Source organism: Haematobia irritans, chromosome 2, assembly GCF_050003625.1.
Source record: "Haematobia irritans isolate KBUSLIRL chromosome 2, ASM5000362v1, whole genome shotgun sequence".
NCBI lineage: Eukaryota > Metazoa > Arthropoda > Insecta > Diptera > Muscidae > Haematobia > Haematobia irritans.
In genome coordinates, this window is record NC_134398.1 from 100,985,528 (window position 1) to 101,011,596 (window position 26,069).

General features: G+C 37.8%; 3 protein-coding genes across 11 annotated transcripts; all 3 read right to left on the reverse strand.

Moving 5' to 3' along the window:
- Nucleotides 1–393: 393 nt before the first annotated feature.
- LOC142225882 (uncharacterized) lies at nt 394–18,013 on the reverse strand. Of its 9 annotated transcripts, XR_012719481.1 has the most exons (4): nt 17,166–17,976; nt 12,001–12,169; nt 11,898–11,941; nt 7,872–11,794 (listed from the first exon to the last, which is right to left on the reverse strand). XR_012719481.1 is itself a non-coding variant. In XM_075295735.1 (3 exons), the coding sequence occupies exons 1-3, from the start codon at nt 17,974–17,976 to the stop codon at nt 1,133–1,135; spliced, it is 843 nt and encodes a 280-aa protein (XP_075151850.1). In that variant the 5' UTR covers nt 17,977–18,013; the 3' UTR covers nt 394–1,132. The 9 variants fall into 9 exon arrangements, 3 of the variants coding, with proteins under 3 accessions (XP_075151850.1, XP_075151847.1, XP_075151848.1); XM_075295735.1 differs by lacking the exons at nt 7,872–11,794; nt 11,898–11,941; nt 12,001–12,169 and adding an exon at nt 394–1,233 and having other exon boundaries at nt 17,166–17,825; nt 17,895–18,013; XR_012719480.1 differs by having other exon boundaries at nt 7,872–11,941.
- LOC142225881 (uncharacterized) lies at nt 2,301–5,333 on the reverse strand. Its single transcript, XM_075295731.1, has 2 exons — nt 5,043–5,333; nt 2,301–4,867 (listed from the first exon to the last, which is right to left on the reverse strand). The coding sequence occupies exons 1-2, from the start codon at nt 5,331–5,333 to the stop codon at nt 4,739–4,741; spliced, it is 420 nt and encodes a 139-aa protein (XP_075151846.1). The 3' UTR covers nt 2,301–4,738.
- A 3,522-nt stretch (nt 18,014–21,535) lies between the features above and the next one.
- LOC142225883 (uncharacterized) lies at nt 21,536–23,693 on the reverse strand. The gene is made up of 3 exons (XM_075295736.1): nt 23,607–23,693; nt 23,218–23,443; nt 21,536–23,161 (listed from the first exon to the last, which is right to left on the reverse strand). Exon 3 carries the CDS (start codon nt 22,704–22,706, stop codon nt 22,197–22,199), a length of 510 nt encoding a protein of 169 aa, XP_075151851.1. The 5' UTR covers nt 22,707–23,161; nt 23,218–23,443; nt 23,607–23,693; the 3' UTR covers nt 21,536–22,196.
- Between the last annotated feature and the right edge of the window lie 2,376 nt (nt 23,694–26,069).

A 26,069-nucleotide genomic window follows, 5' to 3' on the forward strand; every position in this document is an offset into this window, starting at 1 on the left:
CCCCGGGTTCTGTGTACACCACGCCTCACTGTTGGGAATTAGAGTTTCAAACTACGTTAGGCACATCTGGTATTATTTTGAGGACCGAACTGTGACCGTACATTTTGTCCGACCACAGCGATAGCTCGCGCAACCGCACATCCGTTGTTGCAGCTGACTGTTTGGCCAAAATGTCTAAAGGCAATAGATGCAGCATGAATCTGTTCATGTCTTACTGAATGCGCCTGAGATACACAAGCACTGTCAGTCACTGCTTGTAACTCCGCCAGAGTAATTCCATCAGGTCCTGGGGATTTGAATGGCCCAAAGCTATTGTTAGCTCTGGTCGTGAACCAAGGGCTAATAATATTTAAAGAGGTTTTCCAAAACGATAAAGGAAAACAACAAAAAAAATTCCACTTGAATTCATACAATTATTTGCGACTTTATTGGTCGAGGTGAATATTTGAATATTTGATGTGAGATTTATGCGCTTTACAGATTATCAGTTATTCCGGACGACAGTGCTCGTGTCGGACATATCCCATATATTGTGCACATTATAAGTCCGAAGGCATAATCGATACTGCTGCATATTTATGGGATCGATAACACATTAACCGATTATTTAGTCATCGCCGACAAGTCGTACCGATGCGACACACTGTAAGATTCTTTACAAACAACGACATCCCGTCCGGAATAACTGATAGTCTGTAAAGCGCATTAGGGCACAGTTTTATTGATTATAAAATTCACATCAATAAATCGATTTCCTACACGTAAACGGCAAAGAGCAACTGGAGCCAGTATAGGGGTTCCATCTGCTAAGGGGCCTCTTGGTATAGGTTCTGATATGTACTTTTTCAGAAGAGATTTAGTAGCAGGAGCCAAGGGGGCGACGTCATTATTGCAAACAGCATCCGTTTCATTGTTGGCATGTTAGGAGTTAGAAGCGTCATTCTTTGAGCTGTCCACTGTTTCACATACAGGTGGTTGATGTGTTTTTTCTGCCATAATAAAACTTTCTGAGCAGGGGCAGAAAGGGGGCAATGGATCATTGTATAGTGTGCACCAGAGCACACATTACAGCGATTTGTTGAAGCGCAGCATTTGCGTCGGTGGCGGTCTGAGACGCAATAGTTGAATCGCTCTATGACTGCTCGCCGTTCATCTTTGTACATCCATCGAAAATGTGTGCAATATTTAATTGGGTGGTTGAAGCCGCAAACGAAACTTCTACCCATGGTGGACCTAAGGGAGAAAGAAAAGAAAGAGAGAAAAAGAGAGATAGGCACGATGAGAAATTAACATTCTAAAAAAACGATCATTTGTCGATGAATCAATTCGCTTTTTATGCGAAGAGTATGATGTTGTGAGTAACAAGCAAAGTTTCGCGATCGGTCTCACGATTGTGCTATTTTGGGGTTTAATTGCTGCAACGCGTACATTGTTGTCATTTCCGCGAATAACTTTAACAATACGTGCGAGTCTCCACTCCGTGGGAGGCAAGTGGTCACCCTTGATTATGACAAAGTCATCAACTTTGATATTATTTCTTGTGGTTTTCCACTTGAAACGACGTTGAAAGTCAGTAATATATTCCGACTTCCAACATTGACTAAATGCATGTAGAATACTTTCAACAGTTTCCATCTGGACAAATGTGAAATTTCAGTTTCGTTTGGCTCAATTAAAGACTCGGGGGGAGCGGTAAGATGAGCTCCTCTGAGCAGATGACCTGGAGTAAGTGGTAATAATTCGTCTGGATTTTCCGAGATAGGTGAAATCGGTCTGGATTTCAGCACAGTTTCAATTCTAATCAGAAATGTCGTAAACTCTTCAAATGTGAACGATAGATTATTTGTTACTTTCTTCAGATGGGACTTCATACTTTTTACGGCGGCCTCCCATAGGCCGCCCATATGTGGAGCGTAGGGGGTATGAAAGACCAAGAGAAGCCATGGAGAGCGTATTTATCTTGGATACATTTTTCTGCGTTTTTCAAAAACTTATTGTGTTCCTGCAATAGTTTAAAATTTGCACCAACGAAGTTTCGACCGTTGTCGGAGAACATGGTTTTCGGTAAACCACGACGTCCAATAAATCTCGAAAACGATGCCAGGAATGAATCAGCTGAGAGATCGGAACAAACTTCAATATGGACCGCTCTTGTTGAGAAACACACAAAGATGGCGGCGTAACCCTTAATAATCTTTGCATTTCTTAAACTTAATGACTTAATGGGATCCAAGAACATTAACAAACTCAAAAAATATATATGTATATGTTATATAACATTATTGATATAAGATTGCTGGTTCAATTTTTTATATAAGATTGTTGTTTATTTTTATTAATTGATATTTAATATTTTTATATAATATTGTAATGTCCGTTAGAGTAGTACATTGAAATTCGTTAAATTGGCCCTGTAAAGGCTTTGAATTGCTTAAATAAATGGAAATAAATAAATAAATAATATTAAACGGGCTAGCAAAGTCCACACCCGCATAAATGAATGGTAGCGAAAAGTTAACACGTTCAGGGAAAAGGGCCGCCATCAATTGATTTTTGAAATTTTTGTTTATATATGGTGCAAGTCTTGCACTCCCTTATACGTTTTCTTATACAAGTTTTAAGACGGGGAATATAAAATCCTTGACTATCCTTACATATTTTTTGTGTCCAGCAGAAAGGGACAAATCAAGGCCTGAAGGGCTTTTATATGAAAAAAGGGGACGCAAAAATTTACTAATACAAATAAACATATTTAGTGTATATAAGGAACTGCCATAAAATTATTGTTCAGTTGTTGCGGTTCGAACCCCATCGAACCCACTCGCATTGCCAACGGTAGTGCTGCCATCTTTCGGGTTGCCATCGACAACATCCTCACCCCCGTGAATTGACCCGGACGGGGAGGCTTCACAAGAATCATGCCCAAGTACATCAAGCACTGCAAGTTTAGATATTGGTCTTCGATATTGGCCTGAGACGGTTGATACCAACGCGGACCGAGCCACTCCATCTTTACCCACAAACAATTCGGTTACTCTTCCACATTTCCACTGTGACCTCGGCATGTCAGGGTCGCATATAAAAACCAAACATCCAACACTAATTGGATTTGAAGGGAGACACCACTTCGACCTCCTTGTCATCTCCGGCAAGTATTCGGACATCCATTGACGCCACATTCCATTTTTCAGATTTTGTAGAACTCGCCACTGTTTCCTTAAACACATAAGCCTTGGCTCGAAGGGGGCTGGCGTCTGGGTAGAATTCAAACATCCTAACAAGAAATGATTTGGTGTGAGGGGGTCCGGATCACTTGGAGTCACAGGTAGATGTGTCAGGGGGCGTGAGTTGACCATGTTTTCTGACTCAATCAAAAAACTGTTCAGAGTTGCTTCTCGGGGGGCCTGCTCTTTTAACATCATGAAAAGAGCCTTCTTGACAGAGCGCACGAGTCGTTCCCAGACACCACCTTCGCGGTTGATAGTTCTAAGTGCACGGCTCGTACTGTCAAGCAGGTGAATAAACAGACACACCTCTTTTCCCGCCGGCGACGCACTGTGACATTTAAAGGCCCAAAATAGTCCACTCCTGTATACGTGAACGGTCGAACATAATCACTCTATCGATTGGAAGAGGGGCCATTTGAGGTTGACTTGGCTTGGCACGATGAAGGCGGCAAACACGGCAAGCAGACTGGACGCTATTCAAGAGACGGCGAAGAGATGGTACCCAAAAACGCTGACGAATTTCGTTCATGACTGTAGATGTATTGATATGTTGAAATTTGGTATGGTATGATTCCACTAATAAACGAGTGAACGGGTGCTTCGTTGGAAGAATTATAGGATTTTTTGCTTCTATAGACAAATTCGGTGCATTAGCCAGACGACCATTACCACGAAGTAAGCCATCAATTCCAATGAACGGATTGAGTGATTTTATTGAACTGGTGTAAGCGACTGATTTATTTTTCTGGATACATGTAATTTCATTAGCAAAACAAGATTTTTGTACTTCTTGACATAGATGGTTTTCCGCCCAAACTTCTTCTTCTACCGTCAGTTCACCTTTGATGCAGTCGATGCCTTTTAATTTATATAACAAATTAAGTATGTACCGCCTTACCCAAGCCATGGTTCTTCTGAGTCTGGAATATTTAGAAAAGCGATTAAACTCAGGAATTTCAGGTCGTACCTGGTTTGTAGAAAGAATGATATGTTTTGAACGGAGCTTGGTACCGCTGTCATCAGAACAATTTTTCATTTGGGTTTCCAATGGGAGCCACCGTGGTGCAATGGTTAGCATGCCCGCCTTGCATACACAAGGTCGTGGGTTCGATTCCTGCTACGACCGAACACCAAAAAGTTTTTTCAGCGGTGGATTATCCCACCTCAGTAATGCTGGTGACATTTCTGAGGGTTTCAAAGCTTCTCTAAGTGGTTTCACTGGAATGTGGAACGCCGTTCGGACTCGGCTATAAAAAGGAGGTCCCTTGTCATTGAGTTTAACATGGAATCGGGCAGCACTCAGTGATAAGAGAGAAGTTCACCACTGTGGTATCACAATGGACTGAATAGTCTAAGTGAGCCCGATACATCGGGCTGCCACATAACCTAACCTAACCTAACCAATGGCCAGTGTGACTCATCCATACGAAGAAAATCGGGTCCATTTTTCCACCATCCGTCTATCTCATAATTAATGGGAAATTTGGCTCTAGTCCCATAATCAACTGGATTTATATTTCCGGGGCACCATTTCCAGTCACTGATTTAGCTGCTTTCCAAAATTTCTCCATCCCTGTTGGCGACAAACTGTTTGTAGATATGATGATCAGAACGAATCCATTGCACCACGGTTCTTGAATCTGTCCAAAAATAATATTTATTAATATTTTTTAAATGGTTTTTTATAATCAACTCTTTTAAACGAACGCCCATTGTTGCTGCTTGTAACTCTAATTTGGGAATGGTGTGATACCGTGTTGGTGCGCAGGCAGTTTTTCCCATAACAAAAACAATATTGATTCCATCCACACTTACCGTTCTCCAGTACGCTACCACCGCCATTGCCTCTTCACTAGCATCTGCAAATATATGCAACTCCACATGGCAATTAAGAAAATATTTTCCATAACAACGTGGCACTTTATACTGTTCCAATTTATATAACTCCTGCAGCCACATCTTCCAACATTCATAAATTTGTACTGGCAGTTCTTCGTCCCATTGGATTCCAGCTTTCCAAACATGCTGCATCAAAATTTTTGAACCAATCATAAAATCGCATACAAAACCATAGGGATCGTAAATAGACATATTCGATGATAGCATTTCCCTTTTTGTAGGTACTTTTCTACCTTCCAAAATAGATTTTTCAATTTTGTGCAAATTTAATCGGAAACAAAATATGTCATTTTCTGGCAACCAATGAATTCCCAAAATTCTTTCAATGTTATCTTTTAATAAAAACTCACCACCATTGTTTTTTCCATTGGCCGAATGCCCACAAGCTGTTCTGACTTTCTCGGAATTTGAGACTATATTCCTCAATTCGAATCCTCCAGCAACTTTAAAATAATAGAAATAAGTGAATTGTTTATATCTGGTCCAGAAAGAAGACACTTATTCAATGATACATTGTTCACTACCGCAGCAGCATCAAAGACAATTCGAACACCCTTTTTATTTACATTTTAACACCAAAATGTGGTAAGTAAAATACTCGATTATTTTGAATTTCCTTTTCAGCATCACTCAATTTTCTGGCATAACCCTTTGCAATGTAGTCACTAATTTTTTGACAATATTCAGTTGCATATTCATTATCTCGTTTCATTTTATTTTCCACACTGCACAATCTTCTTAGGGCCATAGGATAAGTATCAGGAACTTCATACTTTTTACGGCGGCCTCCCATAGGCCGCCCATATGTGGAGCGTAAGGGGGTATGAAAGACCAAGAGAAGCCATGGAGAGCGTATTTATCTTGGATACATTTTTCTGCGTTTTTCAAAAACTTATTGTGTTCCTGCAATAGTTTAAAATTTGCACCAACGAAGTTTCGACCGTTGTCGGAGAACATGGTTTTCGGTAAACCACGACGTCCAATAAATCTCGAAAACGCTGCCAGGAATGAATCAGCTGAGAGATCGGAACAAACTTCAATATGGACCGCTCTTGTTGAGAAACACACAAAGATGGCGGCGTAACCCTTAATAATCTTTGCATTTCTTAAACTTAATGACTTAATGGGATCCAAGAACATTAACAAACTCAAAAAATATATATGTATATGTTATATAACATTATTGATATAAGATTGCTGGTTCAATTTTTTATATAAGATTGTTGTTTATTTTTATTAATTGATATTTAATATTTTTATATAATATTGTAATGTCCGTTAGAGTAGTACATTGAAATTCGTTAAATTGGCCCTGTAAAGGCTTTGAATTGCTTAAATAAATGGAAATAAATAAATAAATAATATTAAACGGGCTAGCAAAGTCCACACCCGCATAAATGAATGGTAGCGAAAAGTTAACACGTTCAGGGAAAAGGGCCGCCATCAATTGATTTTTGAAATTTTTGTTTATATATGGTGCAAGTCTTGCACTCCCTTATACGTTTTCTTATACAAGTTTTAAGACGGGGAATATAAAATCCTTGACTATCCTTACATATTTTTTGTGTCCAGCAGAAAGGGACAAATCAAGGCCTGAAGGGCTTTTATATGAAAAAAGGGGACGCAAAAATTTACTAATACAAATAAACATATTTAGTGTATATAAGGAACTGCCATAAAATTATTGTTCAGTTGTTGCGGTTCGAACCCCATCGAACCCACTCGCATTGCCAACGGTAGTGCTGCCATCTACCTTCTTTCGGTAGGTACTTTTCTACCTTCCAAAATAGATTTTTCAATTTTGTGCAAATTTAATCGGAAACAAAATATGTCATTTTCTGGCAACCAATAATTCCCAAAATTCTTTCAATGTTATCTTTTAATAAAAACTCACCACCATTGTTTTTTCCATTGGCCGAATGCCCACAAGCTGTTCTGACTTTCTCGGAATTTGAGACTATATTCCTCAATTCGAATCCTCCAGCAACTTTAAAATAATAGAAATAAGTGAATTGTTTATATCTGGTCCAGAAAGAAGACACTTATTCAATGATACATTGTTCACTACCGCAGCAGCATCAAAGACAATTCGAACACCCTTTTTATTTACATTTTAACACCAAAATGTGGTAAGTAAAATACTCGATTATTTTGAATTTCCTTTTCAGCATCACTCAATTTTCTGGCATAACCCTTTGCAATGTAGTCACTAATTTTTTGACAATATTCAGTTGCATATTCATTATCTCGTTTCATTTTATTTTCCACACTGCACAATCTTCTTAGGGCCATAGGATAAGTATCAGGAACTTCATACTTTTTACGGCGGCCTCCCATAGGCCGCCCATATGTGGAGCGTAAGGGGGTATGAAAGACCAAGAGAAGCCATGGAGAGCGTATTTATCTTGGATACATTTTTCTGCGTTTTTCAAAAACTTATTGTGTTCCTGCAATAGTTTAAAATTTGCACCAACGAAGTTTCGACCGTTGTCGGAGAACATGGTTTTCGGTAAACCACGACGTCCAATAAATCTCGAAAACGCTGCCAGGAATGAATCAGCTGAGAGATCGGAACAAACTTCAATATGGACCGCTCTTGTTGAGAAACACACAAAGATGGCGGCGTAACCCTTAATAATCTTTGCATTTCTTAAACTTAATGACTTAATGGGATCCAAGAACATTAACAAACTCAAAAAATATATATGTATATGTTATATAACATTATTGATATAAGATTGCTGGTTCAATTTTTTATATAAGATTGTTGTTTATTTTTATTAATTGATATTTAATATTTTTATATAATATTGTAATGTCCGTTAGAGTAGTACATTGAAATTCGTTAAATTGGCCCTGTAAAGGCTTTGAATTGCTTAAATAAATGGAAATAAATAAATAAATAATATTAAACGGGCTAGCAAAGTCCACACCCGCATAAATGAATGGTAGCGAAAAGTTAACACGTTCAGGGAAAAGGGCCGCCATCAATTGATTTTTGAAATTTTTGTTTATATATGGTGCAAGTCTTGCACTCCCTTATACGTTTTCTTATACAAGTTTTAAGACGGGGAATATAAAATCCTTGACTATCCTTACATATTTTTTGTGTCCAGCAGAAAGGGACAAATCAAGGCCTGAAGGGCTTTTATATGAAAAAAGGGGACGCAAAAATTTACTAATACAAATAAACATATTTAGTGTATATAAGGAACTGCCATAAAATTATTGTTCAGTTGTTGCGGTTCGAACCCCATCGAACCCACTCGCATTGCCAACGGTAGTGCTGCCATCTTTCGGGTTGCCATCGACAACATCCTCACCCCCGTGAATTGACCCGGACGGGGAGGCTTCACAAGAATCATGCCCAAGTACATCAAGCACTGCAAGTTTAGATATTGGTCTTCGATATTGGCCTGAGACGGTTGATACCAACGCGGACCGAGCCACTCCATCTTTACCCACAAACAATTCGGTTACTCTTCCACATTTCCACTGTGACCTCGGCATGTCAGGGTCGCATATAAAAACCAAACATCCAACACTAATTGGATTTGAAGGGAGACACCACTTCGACCTCCTTGTCATCTCCGGCAAGTATTCGGACATCCATTGACGCCACATTCCATTTTTCAGATTTTGTAGAACTCGCCACTGTTTCCTTAAACACATAAGCCTTGGCTCGAAGGGGGCTGGCGTCTGGGTAGAATTCAAACATCCTAACAAGAAATGATTTGGTGTGAGGGGGTCCGGATCACTTGGAGTCACAGGTAGATGTGTCAGGGGGCGTGAGTTGACCATGTTTTCTGACTCAATCAAAAAACTGTTCAGAGTTGCTTCTCGGGGGGCCTGCTCTTTTAACATCATGAAAAGAGCCTTCTTGACAGAGCGCACGAGTCGTTCCCAGACACCACCTTCGCGGTTGATAGTTCTAAGTGCACGGCTCGTACTGTCAAGCAGGTGAATAAACAGACACACCTCTTTTCCCGCCGGCGACGCACTGTGACATTTAAAGGCCCAAAATAGTCCACTCCTGTATACGTGAACGGTCGAACATAATCACTCTATCGATTGGAAGAGGGGCCATTTGAGGTTGACTTGGCTTGGCACGATGAAGGCGGCAAACACGGCAAGCAGACTGGACGCTATTCAAGAGACGGCGAAGAGATGGTACCCAAAAACGCTGACGAATTTCGTTCATGACTGTAGATGTATTGATATGTTGAAATTTGGTATGGTATGATTCCACTAATAAACGAGTGAACGGGTGCTTCGTTGGAAGAATTATAGGATTTTTTGCTTCTATAGACAAATTCGGTGCATTAGCCAGACGACCATTACCACGAAGTAAGCCATCAATTCCAATGAACGGATTGAGTGATTTTATTGAACTGGTGTAAGCGACTGATTTATTTTTCTGGATACATGTAATTTCATTAGCAAAACAAGATTTTTGTACTTCTTGACATAGATGGTTTTCCGCCCAAACTTCTTCTTCTACCGTCAGTTCACCTTTGATGCAGTCGATGCCTTTTAATTTATATAACAAATTAAGTATGTACCGCCTTACCCAAGCCATGGTTCTTCTGAGTCTGGAATATTTAGAAAAGCGATTAAACTCAGGAATTTCAGGTCGTACCTGGTTTGTAGAAAGAATGATATGTTTTGAACGGAGCTTGGTACCGCTGTCATCAGAACAATTTTTCATTTGGGTTTCCAATGGGAGCCACCGTGGTGCAATGGTTAGCATGCCCGCCTTGCATACACAAGGTCGTGGGTTCGATTCCTGCTACGACCGAACACCAAAAAGTTTTTTCAGCGGTGGATTATCCCACCTCAGTAATGCTGGTGACATTTCTGAGGGTTTCAAAGCTTCTCTAAGTGGTTTCACTGGAATGTGGAACGCCGTTCGGACTCGGCTATAAAAAGGAGGTCCCTTGTCATTGAGTTTAACATGGAATCGGGCAGCACTCAGTGATAAGAGAGAAGTTCACCACTGTGGTATCACAATGGACTGAATAGTCTAAGTGAGCCCGATACATCGGGCTGCCACATAACCTAACCTAACCTAACCAATGGCCAGTGTGACTCATCCATACGAAGAAAATCGGGTCCATTTTTCCACCATCCGTCTATCTCATAATTAATGGGAAATTTGGCTCTAGTCCCATAATCAACTGGATTTATATTTCCGGGGCACCATTTCCAGTCACTGATTTAGCTGCTTTCCAAAATTTCTCCATCCCTGTTGGCGACAAACTGTTTGTAGATATGATGATCAGAACGAATCCATTGCACCACGGTTCTTGAATCTGTCCAAAAATAATATTTATTAATATTTTTTAAATGGTTTTTTATAATCAACTCTTTTAAACGAACGCCCATTGTTGCTGCTTGTAACTCTAATTTGGGAATGGTGTGATACCGTGTTGGTGCGCAGGCAGTTTTTCCCATAACAAAAACAATATTGATTCCATCCACACTTACCGTTCTCCAGTACGCTACCACCGCCATTGCCTCTTCACTAGCATCTGCAAATATATGCAACTCCACATGGCAATTAAGAAAATATTTTCCATAACAACGTGGCACTTTATACTGTTCCAATTTATATAACTCCTGCAGCCACATCTTCCAACATTCATAAATTTGTACTGGCAGTTCTTCGTCCCATTGGATTCCAGCTTTCCAAACATGCTGCATCAAAATTTTTGAACCAATCATAAAATCGCATACAAAACCATAGGGATCGTAAATAGACATATTCGATGATAGCATTTCCCTTTTTGTAGGTACTTTTCTACCTTCCAAAATAGATTTTTCAATTTTGTGCAAATTTAATCGGAAACAAAATATGTCATTTTCTGGCAACCAATGAATTCCCAAAATTCTTTCAATGTTATCTTTTAATAAAAACTCACCACCATTGTTTTTTCCATTGGCCGAATGCCCACAAGCTGTTCTGACTTTCTCGGAATTTGAGACTATATTCCTCAATTCGAATCCTCCAGCAACTTTAAAATAATAGAAATAAGTGAATTGTTTATATCTGGTCCAGAAAGAAGACACTTATTCAATGATACATTGTTCACTACCGCAGCAGCATCAAAGACAATTCGAACACCCTTTTTATTTACATTTTAACACCAAAATGTGGTAAGTAAAATACTCGATTATTTTGAATTTCCTTTTCAGCATCACTCAATTTTCTGGCATAACCCTTTGCAATGTAGTCACTAATTTTTTGACAATATTCAGTTGCATATTCATTATCTCGTTTCATTTTATTTTCCACACTGCACAATCTTCTTAGGGCCATAGGATAAGTATCAGGAAACGGTTTTACATTTTCTTTCCACAAGAATCGACTTTCGTCTACTTTCTTGTTGATCCATTCAAAATATTCAATGCACGTTCATTTTCATTTGAAAATAAAGGTTGTATATTTACTTTTATTCCAAAAGATTCCACATCAAAATAATTCTTCATAAGATTTTCCATAACTGTGTAATTTTCTACTTTTGTATTGGTTGACTTGCGTATGTGCAACGCCCGATTATTACTTACAACATCTTCTTCTGGCAATGGTCCATAAATGACGACTCCGAGTCTTGTGGTGGTGACAATCGGCCCAACGGTTGACAAATGGCGTGGTACGTCAAGAGGAACTGTTAAATAACAATGATTAAGGCTTAATATTAGTTTCGGTTGTACGTTGATGTATTCGCTGAAATTGATATTTGAGAAATCATAATCTCCATTCAACTTTACCAAACTTTCCCATTTACAACTTTGTACTGGCAACGATAAATTGTCTGAAATGTAGAATGTAGCTTTTGCAAAATTGACCAACTCCACTTATTGTTAATACCACCTTTTCCGTCGTTTGCATCATACTATGGTCGTTCAACCATTGCAAAGATAACATTTCGCTTTTTTTCATCACCAAGTGCTTAGTCTAGCATCGAAACATTGGCACCGTCATCGATAAAGGCGTATGTTGTTATGGTCTTATGCTTTCCATAAAGCTTCACGGGGACAATCTGGAATAAAATATTGGTAGTGTTGTTTAAAGCGTGACAATTTCTTGTGTTTGATTGCATTGGATTTTGGGTGGGTTGCTGCGAAAGATCAACACTTTGGGAAGTGGTAGTTTTGTGCAGCAAAACATGATGAAACTTTCCACACTAACTTTTATCACACTTTACACTATTTCTGCACTGGGAAATTTGATGCCCTTTTTTTAGATTAGATTAGATTAGATTTTATTTTGTTTTCATCAAAATTTACAATTCATTGTTAGTAATTACATTTTGACTTAGAGATAACAAAATTATAATATAATATTATTGACAATAACTTTCAAAGTTGTCTGTCTTTAACATAAAGAATTCTTTACTTTGCTGTTAAATAGATATAAATCAACTTAGTATATTTGCTTTCCTGGATTACATGTATCTAGAAATGTTCTGTGATTATATTCTTTCTATATTTTAACGCATTGTTCACATAGTTAAACAATCTTTCCACACCATCATCGAGATCTCCATTTAAGATATAAATTAACTCTCTTTCAGATATGTATGTACTTCCTAGATATCTCCGCCTTAACTCTTGTAACATTGGACATCTGGCTAAGAAATGTTGTAAGTTTTCAGTTTCCCTCATATTACAGAGCGTACATTGGACGTTTGTTTGAGTCCTGTAGTCATTTCCATTTAACGGTATAACATCCGCTCTGGTTTTAATCAAAATTGAGATTTTTTCAATATTCCAAATGTTGCTAAAATAGTCTATTCCTTTGTCCGGATTTAATAATCGATAAAATCTTCCTTCGCTTTCACTGGCCCTTTCCGACTTTTCCATATAACTTTGAGTTTTTAGATGGCTGAGAAATATATTAGATTTTGCTTTCCAATTCTCCTCAGTTGTTAACCAATTTCCTACCAGGAAATTTGCACTTTCAGCTAAACGATTTAACTCTGCTGCCCAGAAAATTCTTTTGCTCCATATTTTCATTGATAGCTTATGCGGCAACCTTGTATTTCCGTATTTGAATATTGTGTTATAAATATAATCTATATGTAGTTTCAATGTATAAAAGTGGTTCTCAGGTACATCAGATTCTAGAGATAATATATAATTTGGTATATGTTTTGGTAGCTTTAATATTTTTTTAGAAAGTATCTTTGTAGCTTGTCTACTTCTTCGAACCAACCAAATCCCCATACTTGAGCACCATATGATTGTGTAGTTCTGCATACGCTTTGGAAAATTTTCCATTTATCTATAAGCGACACAAGGGGTTTATCAATGAGATTCTTCCATGTTGCGTTTATACAAATCTTAGCCTTTTGGTTCCTAAGTTCTAAGTGCTTGGTGAATGTCATTTTTGGTGTTAGTAACACGCCAAGGTAGCAGTACTCATTTACTATCTCAATTTCCCGATTCATATAGTTCCATTTTTCGTTAGAGGACAACCGACCTCCATTTCGAAAAACCATTATTTTTGATTTATCCAAATTAACCACCATATTCCATTGTTTACAATATTTTTCTAGATTGGATATCATTATTTGTAACACGTCTCTTTGATCAGCTAGTATGACAATATCATCAGCGTATAATAAAATTCGAACATTTATATCATCTATCATCAGACCTCCTTCTAACCAATCATGAAGATCATTTAAGTATAATGTGAACAATAATGGCGACAATAAACATCCTTGTCGTACTCCTGTGTATGTGTAAAAGTATTGTGAAACCTCGTCCCCTGTCCATACCATGGATTTAGTAGTTCGATAAAGTTTTGCAATGATATTAACTATCTTAGTTGACATTCCAATTTCATGTAACTTATAGATTAGCAATTGCCTTGGTATCACATCAAATGCGGCTGAGAAATCAACAAAAAATCCATATACTTTCTTTTTCTCTGCCAGTTTGTAGTGCACAATTGAGGCCAAATTGTAAATCTTGTCTATAGTCGAGTATCCTGTTCTGAATCCCGTTTGGAATTCATTTAATATGTTGTTATCGTTTACCCATTTCTTCAGCCTATTATTTAGAACTCCCATAAATACTTTTGCTATCGTATTCATAAACGAAATCCCTCTGTAATTATTTGGTGTATTTAAATCGCCCTTTTTGTGAATTGGGAATATTACAGACTCTTCCATAATTTTATCCAATTGTCCTGATTCATATATTCGATTAAATTGACTTGCCAACTCTGTAAGAAATTCATATGATGCGTATTTCAAAAACTCGTACGGCACCCTATCGATTCCAGGACCTTTATTTTCCTTAGTTTTGCGCAAGACTTCTCGAATTTCAGAAACCTCAATTTCTCTGTCCAACTCTGCATTAGCTCTATAGCATAGAGCGTAGGAAACTTCATTTGCGAATTGTGGTTTATTTAATAAGTCGTTAAAATAGGCTCTGAAATCCTCAGCTGAAATGTTGGTACCAATCTCTAGATCTCGACCCCTAATTTGCCTTGCGATTTTCCACCATTCCTTTGCGTCTATCGATTTGCTGATTTTTATTTGTAACTCTCTGGCATATTCTATTTTTCTCTCCCGACATAATATCTTATATGTTTTAACTGCATCCAAATATTTTTCTCTATCATTTTGTGTATTACTTTCTCTAAACTTATTAAGGCATTTAAAGGACTTTGTTCTAGCCCTTTCACAGCGACTGTTATACCAACAGGTTTTGTATCTGTTTTGTTTATTTTGTTTACCTGCATTTATGGACGACATTTGAACTATTTTTGATAGATCATTCAAATTATTTATACCATTGCTTCTTTTATATAGAGTTAAATTTTGACTCAATCTGTTTTCATATCTGTCGGCGATTTCATGTTTCCATAATAATTTTGGAAGTAGATTTAACTGTTTTTGACTGTCTTGAGTTTGTTGAACTTGGATTTCTATGTTAAGGGGTAGATGATCGGACCAAATTTTTTCTTCAACTTCTAATCTCTTTACCATTTTCAATCCATCATATGAGATAGCTGCCAAATCGTTGACTGAATTCCCATTCGTGCTTACGTATGTAAACTGGCCTTCCTCATCTCCTTTGGTTCTACCGTTTAAAATAAGAAGACTATTGTCTTCACATAACTCCAAAAATTGCTTGCCTTTCCCATTTACAATATTGTCTTTTGACGATCTGGCTTGCAATCCTACTGTGAACTCTGTTTCCAAACAACATCCCTCAAGATTTTGCTGAAGCCTACCAATTCTCACATTCATATCTCCTGCCAATATTATGGGGTCTCCTTCTATCTTTTTGACTATTTCCTTCATTCTCTCGAATTCATTGGGCCAATTTTCACCTCGTATATAAAACGGAAAAAATGTAAAGTTTGATTCTGGAGCTATTATTTTAATTAAATTCGACCCGACCCCACACATGAAACAATGTCTAATTCCTCTTTCTTGAAGATCTTTTTTAATGCCACATACTAATCCTCCACTTGCTCTTCCATATGTATTTGACCTTTCTGCTTTCTGCCATTTTAAATTATAGTCATTGAAATATTTGGACCAACCATTCATTTGGTGTTCTTCGACATGTGTCTCCATTAATGCAAACATTTCAAAACCTCCAATGTACTCGAAGAATTCAGGATAAAGACGTTTATTTTTTAGACCATTTACATTATAAGATAATATTTTAAAATTGATTTTTGAAACATTACTAAATTCTACGCTTGTTAAATTTTTATTTTGTTTTAGTTTTTTAAATTTAGTTCAGCTTTTAAGATATTATATTTAATGTTCAAATCAAATTCCTCACCATACAACTCTTTCAGGATAGTTATAGCATTAAGTGAACCACACATTAAGTTTTTATCATAACTCCATTTAAACCATTTGTTTTCAATTTTCATTATATCATCTTGTACTTTTACTTTATACTTTTTGCTGAAACCCATCAAATTCCTCCGTAGTTTAAGCATAATAATCTTATCCAGCCTTCGTTCAGCATTGAGGTCTCTTTCAATATAAATTGTCGTGCCCTTAAGGTTTTTAGTTTTGCCCAATATACTTTCCACGTCATTTTCTGTTTCAAATTGAGCAAGTACTGCAGCAGTTCCGTTCCTTTTGAATAAAATTCTTGTTGATTTGACGCATATTGTTGATTCCACATTTAGGACTTCCTGGCATAACTTTTGAATTGCCTGTGTATTTGTTTGTTGAATAGATAATCCTCTAATAACCAAATTCTTTCCTTTGATGCTTGCTTCCACTTCTCTTAAACGGGCCTTTAGCATGTCATTTTCTTCTTTAAGCAGTCCCATCTCTAGTACCAGTCCATCGTTAACTGTCTTCAAATTAGCCACTTCTTCCGATAGTGATGCAAGACGTGCTAATACATCTTCATTACATTATTTTATTATTGATTTAAGACTAGCCACGCTAATATTCGATACTAGTTGTTCGTTATGCAACTGAAATTGCTTTGTTGAACTTTTAATTTCCCCTTCTGGAGATAAGTTACTGGCTTTCCTCTTTTCCAGTTTGCAAAATATTTGTTTTTTCGCTGTGGACCACTGTACAATTCAAAAGTAACGGTCAGATCGGCTATTGTGAATTATGCGTTGGGTGAATTAGCACTTGATCTCACAGTCGTGTAAACACGGCTTGGAACCCAAAAAGGCAACTATGACTTCATCAGCTGGTTTTTGTTATTTGAGTATTTATCATTTATCCACTGTCTTCCACCGGCCAACACAATTTCCAATGAAAGTGTTAAAATATAATAGTTCCAACAAAAATGCAAAAAATGCGAATTGAAATGAATATCTTTTTTGCAAAAAACAAGCGTTTTTACGCCGTCGCGACCACCAACCTCACTCCACACGATGCATTCACCAGCATACCGTGACAACCCCTTGGAAACCCCAATGTCCCCCGGCCACCAAAAATAATTATTTGACGGAGCTCAAACAAAAGCGTGTCTCCCACTCAACAGCAACCACAAACTGCCCTTTTTTCAAACAACAAAAACACGACTTACTATCTGATATTATCTTCCATTTATTTTCGACGGACATATCCAAGAATTGTTTACAATTTATTAATGACGGGCAGAGTCCCTTGCACACTAAACAATTCTTGACGGCGGCAAAAGCAAACTTACGACTTTGATGGCTAGAGTTAGTACGACGACTATTAGATGGTAACGTATCGTAGACGACATTGGCGATGCGTCTTAAATTTTGCAACCAATCACTGAAGTCAACAATGGTGGGCATTCTTTCCAAAGACAAGCATTTTTCACCCCATTGCATTTGTCGGTTAATAGGTAATTTTGCAACTAACTCACTCAGTAAAGACGGGTTTGCCAAATGATGTTCTTCTTTAACATTTTTTAGGAATGTAGACATATTGGTGATTTTTGTGGAGAACGTGGCCAAAGAGTCCAAGTTGTCATTTTGTAATGGTACCTTCTCAATTTGGCTACGTATAAGTTGCTCTGGGCGGCCAAAGGTTTCACGAAGTGTAGACATGATGTGGCTGACGTTGGAAGAATTTCCTAGGAGACACTCCACTACTTCACGGGCACGGCCATTCAATGACTCTCTTAACCTCATTATGTTGTGTAGATCGGAATATGAAAATTCTGCTGTGGTAGAATAAAATGACTCTGAAAATGTTTGCCATTCTTCCGGATAACCTGAAAATGAGGGAAGAGGGTATATTTTTTTTTGAGGCATATTTACATAATTTATGCTTGGAGTACTACATCCACTACAGGACGTTACGTTTGTTCCATACGTTAACGGCGGTAAAGTCTCACGTGGTTGCTGAGAAGACGTTGGCGGCATTGGCTGTGAGGGAGGCAGCGGCGTTAACACTGGTAGAACTGGCTGAGAATTTTCAAGTAAGTAAGTAAGTATTTTTTTATTGAGTCTTCTTCTTGATTGTGATACAATGAGTAAGGAGCGAATGTATATTTTTAATACTTAGAACTATTGTTGTCTTATTCTAATACACGATGGTTAAGTACGTTAGCTACTTGCTTGCAATGGCTACTAGTGAACGTATAAAGAAAATACGTAGCAAAACAAATGTAGGGAAAGGCTGGCTCGCGGCCTATATCGATTGATAGTAATGCAAGAGGGATTACCGATAATAAATAAATAACAAAAATAAATGAATAACTTACAACGAGATAACAATTAGACTGTTAAATATATGACTAACAGTGTGTAAAATATGCAGAATGATATCACAGTGGTATTTGTGTTGGGTAAGTATGTTATAAAACGGATGCTCAATTGAAGCTTTTATAAGTTGAAGGTTTTTACTTGGATAAAAATCACAGTTTCGAATGCAAGTGTAAATGGCTTGCTACGGAGAAAATATCAGGTACATTTTGTGCGATTTTAGGTGACGTATAGATTATTATACATAATTATAACAATATGCTACAATGAATTATAGTAATAATGACATACGGGTAAGAGTAGTATGAATTATGTAGAATATAAAAAAAGTGTACAAATAATGTAAGAATTTAACCTCTGTGCGTTCTAGGAATCTTGTGATAGAATCGCTGCGTATTGGGATGGTCTGGATTATCAAATGTGTTCTCATTGATTATGGCGATTGATGACAAGTAGGTCGAACCAGACCAATGTGTATGATTTTCCAAGTTGTAGATTTCTTTTAAAAGGTCATTTTCATGAGTGGCAAGTTTCTGCACGAACGTCGTATGAAGGTTAAACACATATTCACTGAAAGGCTTAACTTCCGAGACCTCGTATATGTGTTTATTGGAGAATTTTTTGTTCCGTGAAGCATAGTGTTTATTTATGCATCTCCGCAGTATTTTACGTTCAAAGATTTTCAATTCTTTAATCACTATCGGTGAGATGGTGAACCAAATTGGAAATCCATAAGTAAGCAGCGGTCTGATGGCCACTTTATACAGCAGTAATTTAGTCTTTTGTGGTAAGTATCTGCTATTCATGATGTATGAAAATGATCCTAAAACTCGTTTTGCCTTTTGTAGTTAATTTCGGCCGCGTTCATTGAATTTAAGAAGATTGTTGAAATTGACCCCGAGATATTTTATAGTCTCCATAAATGGGATTTCAGTGTCCTCAAGAAACAATTGCAGTATTTTACTTTGCGGGACGACTGATCTATGACATTTTCCTGAAGCATTCCTGATGCAGATAGCTTGTGATTTGGCTGCGTTTATTTTGATGCCCCATGTTTGGTAGAATTCATTTATGAGGCTAAGATGTGACTCAGCTTTATGTAAGGCATCAATCGGTGACAGACTATGCGCGTATATCAAGCAATCGTCAGCGTAAAGGATAGCCTGAGAGTCAGCTGTGATATGAGGGAAGTCATTGAGGAAAATGTTGAATAGATAGGGTGCTAGGACACTGCCCTGGGGACTCCACTATTGATAGAACCCATTGCGGATGATTCATTTTCGATGAATACTGAAAATTGGCGATCTGTTAAAAAACTCTCAATTAATTTGACCAGGTGAGGTGGTGTTCCCAGTTCTACCAGTTTATACAGGATGCCTTTATGACATGCTGAGTCGAATGCCTTTTCAATATCCAAGGATATTGCTACGGTGCAAGTTTTGTTTCGCAAGTTAGCGACAATGTCGTTGTGAAACTTGATAAGAGCGTGTTGCGTTCCGTGCGTCTTTTTGAAACCAAATTGGAAATCAGAGATGGGTTCTACAATGAAATTGTTTTCCAGTTTTTCTTTTATGACATTTTCAAAAATTTTTCCCCACGTTAGACAATAACGATATTGGACGGAAATCGCAGAGGTTGATACTATCTGGTTTTTTCTTTATCGGTAGTATTTTAGCTTTTTTCCAGTCATTAGGGAAATAGCAATTATTTATGCAGTTGTTGAAAATGACCGCCAACAGGTTTGCTGTCGATTCGGGAAATTTTTTAAGAATGTAATTTGAAATTCCATCCATGCCAGATGATTTTTTGTTGTTTATGAATTGGATAATGTTTTTAATCTTTTCAGAGGTTGTAAAATTTTGCGAATCCGTATTAGAAAGTGCTGTAAAGCTTTCATTGAACGAGTATATATGGCGTGGAATGGGCTCGATGCATGAAGTCACTCTAGAAACAAGGTCAGGAACCGGGTGTTGCGGAATTGTTTCCCGGAAAACTTCGGAATAAAAATTTTTGAAGTGATCAGCTATATCAATGGCGTTGGTAATGGTGCAATCATTGTGCGTTATCTTATTGCAGAAGGGGTGTTTATTTTTCTCAATTACTTGGTAAATTTGTTTGAAGGCGGAAGGACCAGGGTTTATTTTTCCCAGTGTATTTTTGAATTTGTTAGCTTGTTCAATAGCTACTGACTCTTTTATTATTATTTTCAGTAATTGAATTTGTTTGGGCAAAATTTTATACTCACTGGATGTCCTGTTTCCAGCACGATGAAACATTTTTTTAAGGTCTTTCTGCCAGGAGTACTTCAATCTAAAGAGTTTTTTGTCCTTTCGGAGAGGGGAAATTTTCCATCCTTAACTTCAATTTGCTGTGAATGGGTATTATGGGTATTATAATTCATCAATTTCATGATTTTGGAGGTTATTATTTGTTATAGGAGTTAGCCTGCAGATGGCGTCATCAATATCGTGACGAAAATTGTCCCAGTTTGTGGCAGCGTATGAAGTAACAATTCTAGGTGATCTCATAAGCGGTCCGGCCTGATGAAGCTGCAAATCCATTTTGATCGGGAAATGATCAGAAAATGTTGGGAGAGTTTGAATTTTGTAGTTTTGGTTTATGATGTCTATGAGCTGTGTGCTGACAAGGAAATGATCAAGAAATGAGCTGCCATTTGGATAAGATGGAGATGTATCACAAATGCGTATAATATCGAGCACATTATTACCAAGCCAAGAATGAAGTGTCCTGCCGTTTGAGTTCTCGTTAGAGTCACCCCAAGATGTATTTTTTGAGTTTAAGTCACCCCCTAGGACGAAGGCATCAAAAGTTTTGCAAAATTGCAAAAGTTTTTCAAGGTCAGATTCTAATGTTTGTGAGGGATGGTTACATGGGATATAAACGGAGCCAAAGAGATATCGCTTGCGTATTCCAGATGTTATGTAATCAATTTGAACAAGGCTAGTATTCATTCCAATGTTGTTGAGATATACTCTACTGAAATTAATGCAATTTTTGATAACAACAGCTGTGCCAACAGGTGAGTTATCGGTTATTATATTGTATCCATTGATTCTAATTTTTCTATTTCTTCGCAGGTGACACTCCTGGATGAATCCGATGTCTATCTTGTTATGGAGCAACAAGCTTGCCAGGTCTAACTGTCGACTAGTGTCATTAAGAGACCTTACGTTGAATGTTATTAATTTAATGTATCTATGGATCATTATTAATATGTTTAATTTTATTAAATAGACGCTTAAACTCAGTTTTTGCGTCAGACTTTGACATACTTTTGTAGTTTTTTAAGAATAAGTTTATTTCCTGTTCCAGCGTAAGTTCTTCAGGATCCATAAAGTAACTTGCTAGTTCCATGAATTGATCTATGATGCTTTTTGGTGCATATTGGATGGGGTGCATTTTAGTGGATTGTTGTTGAAAAAGATTAGAAAAAGTTCGTCCAGGAGATACTAGTGACGAAGTTATGGCACGGTTTACGTTGTTTCTGACAGCTGCCTTTTCTGGCCACATACTTTTTGTATGTAGGACAACCTCTCCAATTGGCTGGGTGACCAGCTTCACCACAATTATTACAGAAAGGGTCTGTCTGATCCTCTCTGGTACGGAGACACTCACCTGGTTCATGGTCGAGATTACATTTGACGCACCTGTAAGGGGAATTGCAATTCTTCGAGATATGACCCCACCTTTGGCATCTGCGGCATTGAATGTCCGTTTCTTTTTTCTTGGGGACTTCCCATTTAATAATTTGATTTAGAATGCCTCTGATGTTGGAAATATGAGAAATGTCCTTTCCTGGGATCAGAGTTACCAGAAATAGGCCAGTGTCGAAATTTTTTTTGATGGAACTAGATGTTTTAAATTCTCATTTGAGAATTTTCAACTGAGAATTGTTGCTGCGAAGTCTGCTGACCATGAGATTGTTGGACGGACGGTGTTGTATGCTGCGAGATTACTTTTTCATCCAAATCTTTTCGCAGTTTTTGAATCTCTGTCTGCTGCACTTTAAACTGATCTTGCAGCAACTTCTGCATTTGCATCATTTGTTTCTGCATTGTTACCATTTGCTTTTGCAACTCACCCTCTACGTCCATTGTTGTTGTCTTTGAGTGTTGAACTGGTGTTAAATTCTGCTTTTCGGCTTCTATGCGGTCACTACTGGCAGATGACGTAGACGGTTGATTTGTTGGTTTTTCTTGCAGTTTATTGGTTGGCGTACATACTTTTTCTCCAATTTGTATAGATGTTTTTGATGTGGGCGAATGTTGTAGGCTCATGTCGATGAGGTATGCGTCGAAGCGGGCTGGGGTTTTACCTTGTGTTGATCGTTTGCTTCTCTGCTGCGAAGGTTCGGGCTTTTCTGACATGAAATTATCAAAGGCAGTTATAAAAATTTTAACATAAATAATTTGACGGCATAAATAAATGTAACACAGACGGCATCAATAATTAGACGGCAGTGATTCTTTGCTAGGAATATGACAAATTTCTCCACTATAAAAAAAACACAGAATCACTTGTCAACAAATTAAAAACGGCAAATATAACAGCGACTGTTGTTATGGCAGTTAGGCATCGATAAATTTGGCAGCATCCATAACAAATTAAATTCGTCAGTAGGCTTGAAGTTAATTGGTTTCTTGAAACATCCAATATATAGTCAATTAGAACTTCTAATAAACATCACATAAAAATGTCCTCTCTGCGTCTTGACACGAAAATAAACCACCTAAAGCATTCCAATCTTGGCAGTAATACAATTTCCAATGAGACTCGAATTGTTCAAAGGTTGGATGTACAAAAGATGTATAGTGTTTATTTGCTAAAAAAATAATTAAATAAAATACAATGAAATTGAAAAATTATGACTATCCTTACATGTTTTTTGTGTCCAGCAGAAAGGGCCAAATCAAGGCCTGAAGGGCCTTCTTTATATGAAAAAAGGGGACGCAAAAATTTACTATTACAAATAAACATATATAATGTATATAAGGAACTGCCATAAAATTATTGTTCAGTTGTTGCGGTTTGAACCCCATCGAACCCACTCGCATTGCCAACGGTATTGCTGTCATCTTTCGGGTTGCCATCAACAACAGTATATCTTACAAAGAGCATGGCGAAATGAGATTTGTTCGCCGATTGCGAAAAATATGGAAAATATAAAGAAAAATAAAAACACGATAGTTTAGTATTTTCAATATATAATAAAAGCAGGAGGCTTTATTGAGGTTTTTAAATAAATACAAAATGGTAAACAATATTACCTATAATTTCCAACGATATGGATAAATTTGCAACCGCACCAATTGGCTTATCGATAACAAGTAAAGTGAGAGATGCTCTCAACCAAGATGGCGGAAGGCGGGGGCTTTTGACAAGATAAAATAATATTGGAATTATGACATTTCTACTCTGGCAGGGATGTACCAAAAAGTCGTATACAAATTCTAACGAACACTATTAAACCCAATTAATCTTTATTTTAACTTAAACATTGCCGGCCGCCTTGCAACATCAAGGTATGTTGTAACTAAAACTAAACTTAAAATACAAAATGAGGCTAAGTGCAGTGCAAAGTGAGTTTCTTTCAGTTCATTTACCATAAATCCAATTTATTCATTCATTTATCTTTTCAAATTCAACTTAAGACTAGATTACAAAAAAAAAAACTAATAAAAATAAGTTCGTAAGGTCAGAAGGGGACCTGGTAGAACCCAAAAGGGGGGCTCTCGCGACAAGGTAGCGATGGGTCAAAAGGGGACCCGGTAGGACCCCAAAAAAGGGGCTCTCGTGAATAGAGATACAATAAAACGATGGCCAAAAGGGGGCCGTTAGAACCCAAAAGGGGGGCTCTCGCGTATTTACCCTAACAGTTACACAACCCGGACAGAACCCAATTGAAAATTGTATAATGAGCCACCGGGAGACCGGGCGACGTATACACCCTATGTGTTATAATTCGCCCATATACCTCAGGACCAAAAACGATCGCAACCCGTCCCACTCTGTAAAATTGTGGATCTGCCAAAGGTAATCCCAAAAAAGATTCCTTGATCCGTTCTGGCACGGCTTCGACGGGAGTCAACACACGACCTAGATCGTGCACACGACCAGTAAACGTCAATCGCTGCTCTGGATCATAAGCGGACGAAACTGTCAACCGGCAAAATTGGACCCCCTCAATATTTGTAACCGGGAGCCCTAAGTTCTCAACCATAGAGCGACAGATTTGGCTTTGTCGCGCGCAGTTGTCGATTACTGCACGGACCGGAACGGATACACCATGGGGGGACACGCGGACTACGAGGCTGGGCGCCAGAGTAACGACATTCTGCAGGGGCAGAACTCCGACGCCGCCAAAATCGGAATATGGCCGTGCCACAGCAAGATCGGACGGACGATTCGTATGGCTCTTTCTGGTATTATGACGGGATGTCGTTCGGAGTAGCTCAAGCCAGCATTTTGAAGTCTTTCACCAACTCTAAGTAGACTTTCCTTGTCTAAAAACGGATTTAGAGTCAAAATATGTATTTTATTGTTGATTTGCTTTTTATCTTGAATATTTTCATATTCTCTAGGATAGTGAATGCGTTGAGCTAAAATAATTAAACGATTCTTTGTTGAATTTTCTTGCGACATAACTTAACAAATCGAAACATATAACAAACGACACGTAGTGCCCTGTTTAAAGATGAAAATCGCGAAGTTATGTCCTCTTGCAGTTCAAGATGAAATGTTGACACCTTCTTTATTTCAAGATCCGTAGGATCGAATGTTCTTGGCCAAACTTCAATCGGTTGTTGCAGCCAGGATGGCCCATGCCACCACAGTGAATTATTTACCAAATCTTGAGAAGAACACACTCGTGTGCCCAAATCGGCAGGATTGTCCTCCGTTTTTACATGTTTCTACTGTGATTCTCGTGGACGACGACGCGTCGCAAAATCCGTGTATTTGGATCGGAGCTCCTGGAGAAAAATTCACGTATCGGGGGATTTTTATTTCGGCGATATTCGGCAAACTTTCGATAAACGATTTTCATTCCATTAATAAATGGGGTGGTATGCCTTCATCCCAATCTATCTTATCTTCCCACAACTTCTGCATGAGAAGTTTTGCTGTAATAACAATTGGTCCCAACCAAACAAGTGGGTCGAAAAGTCGAGCAATTATAGAGAGAACTTGTCGCTTTGTTGCTCCTGATATGGGACTAATAGGTTCGACAACATAGTAAAAAATATCATGTATTGCATTCTAGCGGATGCCTAATGTTTTAATCTGTATATCACCTGTTAAGACATATTTATAGTATCGCCAACTGAGTACAATTTGCATTAAATCTGCTTGCAAAATTGGTCCAGCATATAACACATCATTCAAGGAGAACCCACTGTCTGTCTTTTTTGAGCCTTTAAATACAACTCGCAATTTGGTTGATTTGTGGTGAGGTAGAAAAAATAGAAATGTTTTTTCAGCGTAAATTTCGAAACTATAGCATGGCTCCATGTTATCCATGTCTTCTTGAAGAATTTTCTGGTAAGAAATTTTGAGATCAGGAATTTTCTCTAACGTTTTTTTCCATGCGATGGAATTGGGCAAGTGCCATATTTCTAGAATGTCCTAAATGAACTTGCTCTGGAAACTCTGCCTTAAAAGGAAGATGTATGACAAAACGGCCATCAGTTCGGCGAAAGGTTATCTGCCGAAAAAAGTCTTGACAAAATTTA

What these genes read in the sequence shown, in the direction of transcription:
- LOC142225881 (XM_075295731.1), bottom strand. Translation starts at nt 5,333, where the DNA reads ATGCTATCATCGAATATGTCTATTTACGATCCCTATGGTTTTGTATGC. An exon ending in TGGTAGCGTACTGGAGAACG is followed by an intron (nt 4,868 to 5,042) that starts GTAAGTGTGGAT and finishes ATTTTTGGACAG; the next exon opens with ATTCAAGAACCGTGGTGCAA.
- LOC142225882 (XM_075295732.1), bottom strand. Translation starts at nt 17,976, where the DNA reads ATGCCGCCAACGTCTTCTCAGCAACCACGTGAGACTTTACCGCCGTTA. An exon ending in ATGGAAGATAATATCAGATA is followed by an intron (nt 1,234 to 17,165) that starts GTAAGTCGTGTT and finishes TTTCTCCCTTAG; the next exon opens with GTCCACCATGGGTAGAAGTT.
- LOC142225883 (XM_075295736.1), bottom strand. Translation starts at nt 22,706, where the DNA reads ATGTCAGAAAAGCCCGAACCTTCGCAGCAGAGAAGCAAACGATCAACA.